General features: G+C 33.2%; 1 protein-coding gene across 1 annotated transcript in view; it reads left to right on the top strand.

Moving 5' to 3' along the window:
* The window catches only part of Clbn (Nuclear export mediator factor NEMF homolog Clbn), a 34,937-nt gene extending 21,146 nt beyond the window's left edge, over positions 1-13,791 (top strand). The window contains exons 11-18 of the mRNA XM_074143613.1: positions 896-972; positions 2,345-2,462; positions 7,004-7,104; positions 7,596-8,187; positions 9,904-9,995; positions 11,562-11,695; positions 12,833-13,089; positions 13,468-13,791. Coding sequence (XP_073999714.1) covers positions 896-972; positions 2,345-2,462; positions 7,004-7,104; positions 7,596-8,187; positions 9,904-9,995; positions 11,562-11,695; positions 12,833-13,089; positions 13,468-13,657 — 1,561 coding nt within the window. The 3' untranslated portion in view covers positions 13,658-13,791. The remainder of the gene's footprint in view (positions 1-895; positions 973-2,344; positions 2,463-7,003; positions 7,105-7,595; positions 8,188-9,903; positions 9,996-11,561; positions 11,696-12,832; positions 13,090-13,467) is intronic.
* The last annotated feature ends 477 nt before the right edge of the window (positions 13,792-14,268 follow it).

The raw sequence follows: 14,268 nt of genomic DNA, 5'->3' as shown, positions 1-14,268 counted from the left end.
AAAAAATTAATTATTACCGGTTTTTGGAAGAAAATTGACTTAAGAATCTTTCTTATTCATTGCATGATGAGGGTATATATTTACACTAATTTTAATTCTACATTTTTTAACTACGACCAAAATTCAAGGATCCTAAAAATTACATAATTGTTTTTCAAATTGATAGTACTCTTTTTTTTACTTCATCCAAAGTCGATTTTGTACTTTCTCTTTACAGCTAAATACATTTTAACAGAATCATTAGAGAAGTTATTATCTTTACACATTTTATAACATTCTAGATTGTTTCCTCGTGGAGACATAATAAATTCTGCTACGTATTGTGAGACCATGAAAAAATTGCGGATCGTTTTGCTCCATGACAATGCCCATCCATACACGGCTAATCAATCTCAAAATCTCATCGGATCATTTGGCTGGGAACGACTTTAATCATACTCCGTCAGTGCCAATCTGGCACCAGTGACCGGTTTCTGCATTTGAAGATGCATCTGGGTGGTCAGCGCCGCGACGGCGATTATAAGGTCAGAAGGACCGTGTTGCGGTGGTTGTCATATCAGGCGGCAGACTTCTATGAGGATGGCATTCAAAAGCTGGTTGTAGGATACGATAAGTGCCTAAAATATTAGTGGCAATTATGTAGAAAACTAAATTTAGGTACAGACTTTCTTAAAATAATATTGTTAAGAAAAGTATACATGTTTTTCTTTTATTTCAAAATGTACTTCCTTAAAAAACTCGCCTCGTATATATATGTATATATATATATATAAGAAGAAATAAACTGCGTTTACAAATTTTATTTTAATTTATATTTTATTTTATTTTTCATTAAACTGCTGAGTTTTAAGGTTACAAAAATGTTTACTATGATTTTAATACTTGTTTTTTAAAGTATCGGCTGGGAAGCAAAGGTGATGTGTTCTGCATGGTGGGTTCGTCACGATCAAGTTTCGAAAACCGCCCCAGCAGGTAATTATTTGATTTTTTCTAATAAAAATTAATCCATTTCAGGTAACATTACTCTGATCTACCTATCTAGATGAAAGAAAATTTCGGTGCGTTTTTCACCTAAAAATTAACAAATTGTTGGTTTTATCACTAATTAAGCTTAGGAAATTCGGATCATATTTTCTATAAATTAAACCCATCAATATTTGGCAGTATAACATCCGCTATCTTAGCAGGCAAAACACTGATCAGATTTTATCTCCACCGTATTTGAAAATTTTATCAGGTAAAGCTGACCTTGGAGTGAAAGTGAAGGTAATCAGAGCGAGCCAGGGCTATAAGCTTAGTCAGGGAAAAATTCAAATGTTCTGTTTCTAAGGATATTGTTTAAAGGTAACAATATCCTTAGAAACACAGAGAACCATTCGAAAATGCTTGATTTTTGAAGAATGGTTTTACAGACCAAGTCGGCGTGAGCTTTTTGAGGCACAAACTGAGGTGGAAGTCTTCTGAAACTCCATGGACTAGGTCGAATTTATATATAATATAATGATCAATGACCCTGCTTAATTTCCTAGAAAAGATACCGTTCAACATCTTGCGTCAGAAGTTCGGAAGATAAGGGAAGGGATTAGCTATGAGGTTAGCATACTGGACTCTCACGCGGAGGTCCCAGGTTCGAATCCAGCTGCTGACCCTTAGATGTTCTCTTTCTAGGAGCTTCTTAAAGCTCACTGTCCGGTGATGGACAGTGTTGTCTGTAACGAGAGAACACTGTCCGGAGGCCGGCAGTGCACTGAAAAAAGCTCCGGGTGCCAATAACCTTAGATGTTGACGCGCCTTAAATCATAAAAAAAAAGTTCGGAAGATGCGATTTACGGTGTAGAGAGTCACGCCTAATTACATCTTAAGTTTTTTGGTGTAGGGGCTTCTACAATTGGTGTGAGGTGTGTTGAATCTAAGACGCTCTGGGCCAAGATTAAGTTTTAGACTCATATAACTCCCCTACATTTTTGAACCACACCTAAGCAGCTTATATAGAAATATAGTTTTTTTCTCTACTACATTGATACCTGGTATAACGTATGTGATGATACTTTGTTTTTTGTTTCAAAGTAGTGTTCCAAATTAGTCCGAATTTCTAGGTTCAACGCAGCTATTTTTTTTAAAACTTTTCATAAGATTATAGAAAGTATAAAGTAGAATTAAAAAGAGTAGCTAATAAGGAACTGTTGGAAAAATAGTAAATAGTCAAAATACGCTTGAACATCTAGAGATAAGAATGTACTTTTTTTACAATCTATGGGTTCTCTAGTTACAACTTTGTACCTACTTTGCAGTAAGAAAGATTGGTGTAAGTGTTATTCAACGGATATTTCACTAATTTTTACAGGTGAATATTTAACTACCGGAAGCTTTATGATCAGGGGTCAGAAGAACTTCCTGTTACCTGCTCAACTAGCTATGGGGTTCGGGTTTATGTTTAAATTGGAGGAGTCGTCAGTGTTTAGGTGAGTTTTGAAACCTTTTATTACTTTCTTTAACGTAACTAGTAACAGAAAATAATAATAAAACAGTAGGCAATTCAAAATGCAATACTCGTATAGCTTGCTTACTTCAGATTAAGAAATACTAAACAGAACAGTACTGTCTAAAAATTAAAGTTAATGCTATCTTCACTTAAAAAAATAAAACAAAATAAAATTTCCTTTTATTTAATATAATAATAAAATATAATAATGAGTGGAGATCACCAGTACAAGACCTGCTTGTTGCTATGTTTTGTTTATTTAGTAAAATTTATAGTAATAGCTTCGTCCTCAGTCCGCGACACTTAATCTGGTAGTCGTTAAGCCCTACCTCAAAAAAATTAATGACTACTTTACTTTTTATTGTTATCGCTATATTCCAGCGATTCTACCTATTAATATCCCAATATTCAGCATACCTTAGAGGAATAGCCCAAAAAATGGAAAAAATCAAGTTGAACAAAACTGTATCTTAGAACATTACTTTCACTTTCTTGAACGTGAAGACTGATTTGGATGTACTTACATTTTGAACAAACTGAAGTCAACTGTAGGGATTCAACTGAACAATTTTATTTTAAGTGATTTAAATAAACTCAGCCTTAAATTATGCGCCCCTTCGTTAAAGCTTCATTATACGTTTCTGAACTTTCGTCAAAAATTCGAGAAAAAACTTTTTTGATCATCTTTCCATAGTTCATACCCTCCTTGGTGGCGCTTAAAATATCACTATCCTAGCGACTATCTTTTGAGGATGACAGAATATTACTTAAAGTGTGTTACTAATGGGCATGTTCTCCACTCAAAGAGTGATTTGTAGCGCAGTTATAGATGTCATAGTAACTTAGAGAACAAGCGCTGGTTGGAAACAAACTTTGTTCCTACAAAAGATTCTATTTAGATTTAAGTGTGATCATAAATCTGTCGATACTGTGGATAATGTGCTTTTATATACACATGTAAGCAAGAGGCTGTGATAAACTTTGTTAGTGAGCGTTAAAATTATGATTTTCAAGATTCTTCTTTCAAATATTTCAGCTGTACCTTGAAAGAAGTACCTAATGGGGTCGTAAAAATTTAAAATTAACTACTAGAGAATTTTTTTTTTTTTTTTCTAAAAGTGGTAAAAATTTTCAAAATAACTTTAAGGTGAAAAATTCGTGGTCTAAATTACTTCTACAGTGGTACCAAGTACTTCAAAATATTTATTTTGTATTTAAAAAATATTTTAAAAATTTTACCCAAAATTTTTTAGGTAGAAGTATACTATAATACAATAGTAGCTGCTGCTGCTCGCTCTAACGATTTGCACCTTAACGATGATAATGTATCTTTCAAGCATTTTAGTTAATTGATCTTTCTAATTTGACGCTTCAAAACATAAAGACATTCCTAATTTACTACTTATTACATTTTTTGGTTTGTACCATGTTGAAATACTTTTAATATTTAGTCACATTGTCAATATCTACAATTGTCACAATTTCAAATTTCTTTTGTATAATCTACATATGTGCAATATGTACGTGTAAGCATAAAAACCAAATTATTCGAAGTTTCCTTGTTAAGAACATCATCACCAAGATATTTATATGAGCGCACAATCTAAATATTTTCTTTCCAAAATACTAGTTTTCAGATCTACTTACTTAATCCTTTTATTAAAAAGAATAATCTTTAATTAACTTAGATTAATCCTAATTAATAATTAAAATTTCATTTTGCGGTGTAATTTCTGAATCTTTCAATTATTACATTGCGAAGTCAGCAGTGCATTATCAGTGTATTATTACTAAGTCTTCAGCTAAAGCTAACATAGAATAATAATTTAAGACTTAGGTTTATTATTGGTATTATTTTTATTTAATAACAGGCAAAGGGTATAACTGAACTCATGCCTGAAGTTGTACTTCACTGGAGTGAGCCTCATTTTACATGATATAAACAGTTAAGTATTATACAAGGAACCTGTATAAATTGAAATCAGCTTAAATGTAGCGTACTTTACATTTATTAACTTAACATACAACTTGTACTAAAAGAAAGTAGAGTGCGTTTTACTACCTTAACAAAAACTTACAGTTTAAAATGTTAAGTATAAGGGTTGATTAAACGCCAAAAGGTACACAAATCAGCAAGTACCCAACATTTCATTAATACTTCATTGATATTATTTAAGTAATTTTACCGCATTAATTTTCATTAATATTTTTTAAGAATTTATTAGATGTCACATACCCTTATGCTGGCCATTTTCATCTACAAAATATTTGTTCAAGTAGCACACCATTTAACTTAGATTGACTGTAATATCTATTTATCTATAATAATCAAACTATTGATTACAGGTGAAAAAGAAAACGTTATAAAAAATGAAAAAATATGAGGCTAAAAAATTCATAAACGTTTTTTAAAAATTGCTTACACCAACATACATCAATGATTTTATTTATTTATTTTTATTTTTAAATAAAAATCGTCGGTTTAAGTTTATTCTTCGATTAAAGTAATTGTTATTTTATGTAGTAGTCAATCTGGCTTTATCGTAAATAATATAGTTTACTTCAATTACATTCTCCATCTAGGTGTTCTTCCCACAATGTTGAGTATATGTAATATAAAATAAATAAGATATGCATATTTTTAGGACAGCTAATTATTCCAGTATTTTACTATAAGTAAAATTAGGGGAACTAAATTAAATTACAATTGAGAAATGAATAAATAATGTTGAATAATCTACTTGTTATTAACTGTGTGTTATTTGTCCTCACGAATATTTCGGTAAGACGAATTCCAGACTGAAATATTGTTTTAAATCCTCCGTGATTCAAATTTAAACAGTAGCCGACTCTAAATTTGTCTTTTTCTAATTTAACATGCATGTATATGTGACAACTTCAGAATAAAGGGCACATTAAAGAGAAATCAGAAGAATAATTTGGAATAGAGTTAAAATAAAGTACCTATTTATACGAAGATATAATATACATTTTATCACAATTATAACTATTATGAATGAACTGGCCAGCATAAGGGTATGTGACATCTAATAAATTCTTAAAAAATATTAATGAAAATTAATGCGGTAAAATTACTTAAATAATATCAATGAAGTATTAATGAAATGTTGGGTACTTGCTGATTTGTGTACCTTTTGGCGTTTAATCAACCCTTATACTTAACATTTTAAACTGTAAGTTTTTGTTAAGGAGATTTTTGTACCTTTTGGATAGATTTTCCTTTTTGTCTATTAGCAAAGTTACGTCTGCTTTACAGATTTTTTTAAAATTTGGAATAAGCTATTCTATCATTATAACCTGATAAGGTGTTAAATCGGAACCGTAACTACCACTGGAGAGATCTTTTTAAAGAATGGTTATAATTGCGGTCCCCAAACCATCCTCAATAACCATTTTTTTGAGAAAGCGTTTTGAATAAAATAGGAAGGTATTTGTACGTAAATAGCAAAATTAAACTGCGATTTCAGTAGTTCCTTTTAAGAGGAGCAAGAAAAATAAACTGCGATTACAGTACTTCTCCCTAAAAGGCAAAGATTTTGAATCGAACGACAATTCATTGATGTAAATCGGTTCACTCATTGATAATTTTAACGATTGCAGTACTTCCTCTTAGTAGGTGTAAGAGCATGATGGCACTTCACAGCCACGTAGAGGAGCTTTAATCACTTCTTCGTGCTAAATTTTATCAAAATCGGACTAAGCTTTGTAGAAATATTGGTAATAATAGTTTTAGAAAGGGCCTTATTTGGGTGGGGCGAACTCCCCTCCTTATGAGGCATAGCGTCGAGACTTTTAAAGTACAAATTTGTACAAAATTTCGATTCGAATGACACTTCATTCATGAAAATCGGTTCACGTGTCGATAATTTGAAACGATTGCTATACTTCCCCTTAACAAGTGTAAGAGCAGATCGTCGCTTTATTGTTAGGTAGGGGAGCCCTAACCCTATCATCCTATCAAATTTTATCAAAATCGGGCCAAGATTTACAGAGTAATTAGTAATAATAATTTTGGAGGGGGCCTTACATAAAGGGGGCTAACTCCTCTCCCATCCAATGTACAGGATCGAGACCCCCAAAAGGCACATCTACATAAAATTCCGAATCGAATGACACCTCATTCATGAAAATCGGTCCGCGCGTTTAGGCGCTACGTTGTTTACAAAAAAGGTAACAAGAACAACAACAACAAGAAGAAGAACAAGAACATTTTTTGAAAAAGCCGTTTTTGCTCATTTTCGGCAACTTTATTCTCGAAACCTATTAGATCTGGGTGGTTGCAAAAAAATTACAGTTATAAAGGATGGTTTGGAGTAAGATTTAAAGAAAATTTGGGAATTTTATCTTTTATAGAAAAATAGAAAAAAATTGTCAAAGTTGGGTGTTTTTCAACGTTACACTTTTTCGTGCAGTTTTTGATGGTCAACCCTTATACAACTGTCCTACCGGACAGTTTTAATTCTAGAAGGCTTCACATTGATGTGTGTTTTTAATTTAAAGGCACGCTGGCGAGAGGAAGACAAAATGCGGCTTGATGGATGCCGTTATCGATGAACCCGTTGTAGACAATCTACCGGAAATCCCGGCCGAGAATCCATCAGGTACGTTTGCATCCATCTGACACAACAATTATTGCTCCTTGAACGTTTATCTTCTGCCAGGGCCCTCAGCGAATTTAACCCTAGACACCCCGTAAACCATTACACTGTACTGCTTTGTACAAGCTATAAATTACCAGATAGAAAGAAAATTTAGTGGAGAGCGATATTACTGTTTTATTTGTTTAATTTTATTTTTGGAGTTCTAGAGAGGAAATGTCACAGTTCGACTTTAAATTTCAAGTATTAAGCTGCAAAATTTTTGAAGGAAAGGAAAAAGACAAAAAATCTTGATTTCAAATTGGGATGATCCTATCATCAATTTTAGCCAGAAACTACAATGCCGCACTATAATATATCTATACGGTGTAGTTTAGTTTTAAGAACATTTGATCACAGCATCGCACCATATTTTGTCTTTTTATACATTTTTATGTTTAGTTTCTGAACAAATTGGTTCGTAACTTAACGGATGGTTTCATATTTTGTTCTAGAAACCCAAGATTCGTTTAGCACTGAAGCGACTGCTGGTGATGGTAGTCAAGAAACATTTAGTCAGGACGAAGTATGCAGTCAAGAAGTATATAGTCAAGAGGAAGTGTTTAGTCAAGAAATGTGTAGTCAAGAGGATGCGAATATTCAAGAATTATATAGCTATAGCGATGGCAGTCAGCAAGCATGTAGCCTAGAAGACATAGGTAGTCAAGAAGTGAGTGAGTCAGGCCAAAATGATGTTAGCAAAGAAATGTGTAGCCTAGATGAGCTTAGTAAAAAAATGTATATCAAGGATGGTGTTAGCAAATACAGTCATATTAATAGTAAAGAAACATCTAACCTTGATGCTGTTAGAAAAGAATCGTACAGTCAAGATGATGCTAGTAACGAAGTATATAACTCGGACGATGACTATAAAAGAGATCAGGATCAAGATAGTTGCAGTAAAGGCGATGTAGATCCAGAAGACTTGTCCACTGATACAGAGGATGAGACTAGTACAAAACAGCACGCCGCCAACCATGTAAACCATAAACCAAAAACCGAATTTCCAGATGTAGACGTCAACCTTAGTCAAGGAATTGGCACGTTGTAAGTTGGTTTAAAGATACATTTGCAAACCTTATAAGCTTGATCCTAAAGTGTAACTTAGTCAGTGTAACGTTATAGATCAATTTCCTACATTAAGGAAAATTGCAGCCCTAAACCTATACTACCCTGTCAGTACAATGTACAGATCTATCACCTGAATTAAGGTAACGCTACCTTAAGCACTAAAGTGTTCCATTCAGCAATTATAATGTTTAGTTCTTATCTTCTTTGTTATGAAGAATCTCAACTTTGTTTTAAATTGTAATAGTACATTGTACAGATGGATCTATCTACTACAAAAATTACTACCTTAACCAATTGAATCTGTTACATAATGCGACAGGAACCGCAATTACAAGGCTGCGCCTAAAAATACACTTTCATTTTTTTATTTTTACTCTACAATTCGCCATTGATCGATGTTTTGATGCTACAAAAGATATTGAAAACATGAAAATCAATTTTTCTAAGTTTTATAACAATTGATATCTTTTGAGTAATTTTACTACATTAAATTTTTTAGAATTTATTAGATGTCACAGACCCTTATGTTGACCATATTTATGTACAAAAGGTTTTGTTGTGTGAACATTAGCACTTTATTTAACTTAAATTTATTGAAAATAGTATAGTTCAATTATTAATGCACAGGTTTTAAAATGAAACGCAATTACACACTTAAAAAATTCAAAACAGGTTTTAACAAATGCAAACGAGAATTATAACAAAGAGGTAGCCCTAGGAACTATAACTGTATTGACCCAAAATAATGTTACAAGCAGCAACATCTCATAAATAGCTAAAGAACTAAAATGTGTGGATACCTTTTTCTTAGCCCAAATGATAGGGCTTGTTTTTTGTTTTGTTTTTTTAGAGGATGTTTTACTGCAAGCCTTTAATTTAATGAAGTAAAACTATTTAAATGATGTGAATAGTTATAAAATTTCTAACAGTACGGTGGATTTTTGTGTATATTTCTTCTATAAAGATTCATGAAAAGGTTCAAAGGTAGGAGTAAAAGCAGGATGGTACTTTAATGTCACGGAGAGAAGAGGCCATACTTAGTTGGGTATCTCCCTTTCCAAAGTATGCAAGACACTCACTATCCATATCTACATAAAATTAAACTTTATTCATTAAAATCGATTCTCGCGACGATAATTTGAGAAGATTGCCATACTTCCACCTCTTAGGTGAAAAAAACAGGGTGGCTGTTAATGTTACGTTTTTAATTATTTACATATAATAGCAATGTCAATTCTTCCGACATCTTTTCCTTGATCCATATTTCTAACGACAAATTGTGTAATTCATTCAACAGGTGTTCTTCCTGTTCGTATTTAATCATTTCTGTGACACAGCCAGTACTTTTGTTATTTTTTAAGCGTTGCTATTACTTCCACAAAATCTTCGAAATCACTGTGTTCAACTTCTGCATTACTTGTTTCAACTCCCATCCATCGTATTCTAAATTCATACTCACTCTTTTTTTTAAGAGTTTTACAATAATCTTGTATCTTTAACGATTTGCTTTTATACTTAATACTGTTTTCTCCTTGTTCTAATTAGATTAGATATGAAAAGGACGGGACCTAAGCCCTACGGCACAAGACATATTGTGTCTTCCCCTTGAGAGACTCTATATCCACACCTTAATCAAACCTTTCCTGCTTCTTCTGCAGATTTTAACTTGCTTTTAACTTCTTTTACTTTCAGGGGAATTCAGACGAAAATTACTTTTGATCTAGATTCAGTAAAGGATAGACAAGTTTTTAAGCACACCACAGCAACAACTTCTAGTAAGCAACGTAAGTAAATTGGAATTAAAGTCTTATGTATATTATTGGTCAACGGAAGGGTTGAAACTACATATATGCTTCTATGCTCCAACTGTCCAGAAAAACAACTGAAATGAATACTAGAGTAAAAATCGTGATGTGGGACCTACTAAGGTTCTGGACTATTCGTTCCGAATAACTTTAACGAGAAACATTCTAGAACAAATGCACAATTCACGGTCATCCTGTTCCGTAATGAATCTCGCTCACAAGTCAAGTAGTACTTGAATAAGTGGGTTGTTCTTTCCCAATCCCCCCTCTCACTCACTCTCTCTCTTTCACACACACACACACACAATATCTATCTCTCTATTAAACGGTCTCTAGTTTATTAGGTGGTTCCTAATTCAGATGTGTTGTTATGGGGCGTAACATAAAATAAAACGTAAGTGTCAAGAAATAAATAAAACTGAACCAAGATAAAGGAAATAAAACTTGAAATATTTTCGTAAAATAATAGTTCATATAACAGTAAATAATCGAAATTAATAGGAAATATATTAATATTAATACTATTAAGATAGTAATAGTAAGTAATTAGTAGTAAATAAATAGTTCGCTGGCACCCGGTGCTTTTTTCAGTGCACTGCTCTGGTCTTCTCTCGTTACTATAAGCAGTGTTCAACACCGCTCCTAGGAAGAGAAAATCTAAGGGGCGGTAGCTACATTCGAACCCGGGATCTCCGCGTAAGAATGCAGTACGCTAACTACTTAGCCAATCCTTTACAATATGTACGCTTTACTTTTAATACGGAAGTAAATCGAATAAGGGTTATATTATTTCAGTACTTTGTACTTTATGTAACAATTTCTGTTTCTTACTTTGTTTTTTTTTATTAATTAGTAAAAAAAAGTCGTGTGAGTTTTCACACCAAATTTTAACTCTGGCAAAAAATGAGTGGACGAGCGTTATTTTGCTGGAAAACAAAACGTTCCTTGAAAATGACTTTATGTTGTTTTTTCATAAACATTTCTATATGTTCTGTATAAATAGTAAGCAGTTCTTAAACAATTCATCGGCAGTAAATTCACGATAAATTCAAAGTTTTCGTAATTTTAGAGAATCGCACAAGTTTTAATTTTTTGCTAAAACTGATCTTTACCGACCCGAATACACTTGGTTGATGATTCAAGCTCATTCATATCAAATAAAAAAGAAAAAAAAAGTTTACGAGTTCATGCGTCATTATTCTATAGTACATCTAATTTTTATATTTTATAGTTTGGCGATAGCATGATATTGATGTTGGCCTGAGATTTTCCTGTGAAGCCTTATCATGTGTCACATTATGACCTTGAACCCTCTTCCTGTTAAATTTTTAATTCTGTTTAATCTATTACACATAGAGCACAATGTAGCTTCAGGAGAAGTGACGTAAAAATTACTTACAAAAAAATTACAAAAAAAAAAAGCTTCACAATCTGAAGAGCTTCAAATATGTTAGTCACACTCTGCAGTTTATGTAATTTGGTGTTAGTAAATGCTGGCTTTTTCTTTGAGTGTTTCACAAATTTATCGTAAATAATGTTTTTCAGCTGAAGCTAAAAAAGATAACTTAGTGGAGAAGAACATTCTTAAACGTGGCCAGAGAAGCAAACTGAAAAAGATTAAGGAGAAGTACAAGAATCAAGATGAAGAGGAGCGAGTACTTAGAATGTACGTCCTAAAGGTAAGTGTGACTTTTGTCAGACAGTCTTTACTTTAGTTACCAAGTCTTCAACACATAAATCACTTCCGTTTGAAATACTTTCCCAAAGATTTGAGGATTTTATAGAGTTGCTTAGAAAAGTGCAACCATGAGTATCACTCCAAAGTGCCCTTAGTCATTGTTCGGTTTTATCAACTATATAATATTAAGGTACGATTAAAGTGTTGATAGGATACCAAGTAGAAAATCCAGTTATTTTGGAAGAGCTAGTCGTAATTCGTAGAATTTTCTCTAACGTTGACTTTCTCTAAACTTGAAGTTACTAACTTGCTACAAATACAGAAAATCATGTATTTTTTAAGACAAATTATTTTTTTAGGGGGGAGGTTCTAAGAATAATCTGAGAGTTAAGATTAAAGTTTGATTGCCTTATAAGTTACAATGGAGGGAAGAATGCAAAGGGCACTCTACCTGACAGGTACTTCTCATTCAAAAATCTTAGCCAAAGCTTGTAAACTACAATCCCTCGCCACTTATACTTGTGAGGCAGGAAGGCTGGACCTTAAGATTGCTAGTGGGGTTGAACGATATGACGGTAGTTTTCTATGGCATGATCAATGCGAATTATTAAATGACTTCATGTTGGAAGACTGGCAGGGAAGGTATTAGTCAAGAAGTCATTTTCATAAAAGAAGAAGGAAAGACGATCGGTCCTGAGGGTTAGTATTGCGATGAGAGTTTTTGGGGTGTGTCACTTTGAAGCTCCAGCATATCTGATGATATTGTAGGCAGACTGGTTGGGAACGGGTGCGTAAAAGACACTATAGATAAGCCAGTAGGCCTGCGCTTTTTGGATACCCAATTATTATCTTGATGATAAAGAGGGAGGGATTAACTGAGAGGTTAGCGTATTGGATTACTACGCGGAGATCGCGGGTTGGAATCTAGCTGCTAGCTATTAAACTTTCTCTTCCTAAGAGCTTCTTACAGCTCACTGTACGGTGATGGAAATTTTGTCTGTAACGAGAGGCCGGCTGTGCATTGAAAAAAACTTCTGGCACCAATGACGCGCCTTAAATTTTTTTAAAAAAAAGTGATGATAGAAATACGTTCTTCATTTTCTGAATGATTACTATTTTAATTTTGTATATATATTAGTCGGACGGGAAGAAAAAAGAGCCCAAGAAGTCAAAGAAAACTAAACACCCACTACCTAAAGTGGGAGGAAGTCCCGAAGAACGCTCGACTAGGCCGCCCAAGATGCCCAAGGAAGATTTTCTCGAGGAGGAAGAAGATGAGCCAATAGCCGAGGAGTTGGACATGATAGACTTCTTGACCGGACAACCACATCCAGAAGATGAAATGCTGTTCGCGGTGCCGGTAATCGCACCATACTCTGCCTTACTAAGTTTTAAGTAAGTATTTATAAATGGAGTTGTTCTCATTGAGTGGCCCTCATTCTTATCAAATTTTTAACGAAACCACCTTAAAAGTAAACTTCGTATCGTGCTGCTGATAATAGGGAGTGTATAATTTTTCATACAAACTAAGTTTTCTGGTTTCCATGCTTCCTTATTTTTCGTTTAGATTTACTCTTTTTTTTTAATACATTGAAAGTTTCGACCAGTCAAAAAATAATGTTTTAAACTTGATTTTTGTTTTTATTAATCTGCCAGCTAATTAAAAACATTTTTCAATAAACGCATTTAAAAAAAATAAAAAAAGGTACTAAGACACTTTCAAATCTGAACCTGAACTCTCTCTATATAATAGTAAATCTTGCTTCATTTCAGGTACAAGGTGAAAATAATTCCCGGAACTAGCAAACGAGGCAAGGCTGCTCGCACAGCGCTCGAATACTTTCTTAAGATGAAAGATTCTACGGCTCAGGAAAAGACCCTGATTAAGTCTGTACAGGATAACATTCTGTCTCGTAATTTCCCAGGCAAGGTGAAGCTCAGCTATGGGGTGCAAAAGAAGTAAGGCAGTGTGCGGTCCAGCACTAGAACCAGTCACCAAACAGTCTTCCAAAATTCAAATTTATTTATTTTATTTAGGTATTTGTAAAAAAAAAAAAAAAAAAAAAAAAAAAAAAAAAAAAAAAAAAAAAAAAACAAGTTCGTAAAACAAAAGTGTTCATATTAATACAGATTTATTTTTTGGAGTTTGTTTACTTTGTGTTTGGTGAAATATTCAACCCAATGAAAATCGACATCCTTCATGTAGAGAAATTACAATTTTCTGCCGATATATAGTTACCTAAAAAATATTTCTTTATAAATATAATTTTTTTCTTTAAATTTTTGCTTAAGATGAGGTAAAATTGCGAATTTATATCAGAAGAACAAAACGCCCCAGTAGCGTAACTTTGGTGCGAAATGTAGTAAGGTAAGTAAAGTGAATGATAGCCATCATCCACAGCGTAGTATTTGTGAGGTGGGCGACTGCCAGTTTGTGATCGGTTACCACATTGATTCAAGCCTAAATACCCCACTTAGAATAAGGGGGCCATCAGCGAATACCATTGTCGTTACCAGGAGTAAAACTGCTGTACATTTATGATGTAGGAGTTCACCTACGTTTTGTGCAAATTT

This window comes from Rhodnius prolixus, unplaced genomic scaffold (genome assembly GCF_049639745.1).
Source record: "Rhodnius prolixus isolate KJV_2025 unplaced genomic scaffold, Rpr scaffold_12, whole genome shotgun sequence".
Lineage (NCBI taxonomy): Eukaryota > Metazoa > Arthropoda > Insecta > Hemiptera > Reduviidae > Rhodnius > Rhodnius prolixus.
This window is presented reverse-complemented; position numbering and strand designations above follow the sequence as displayed.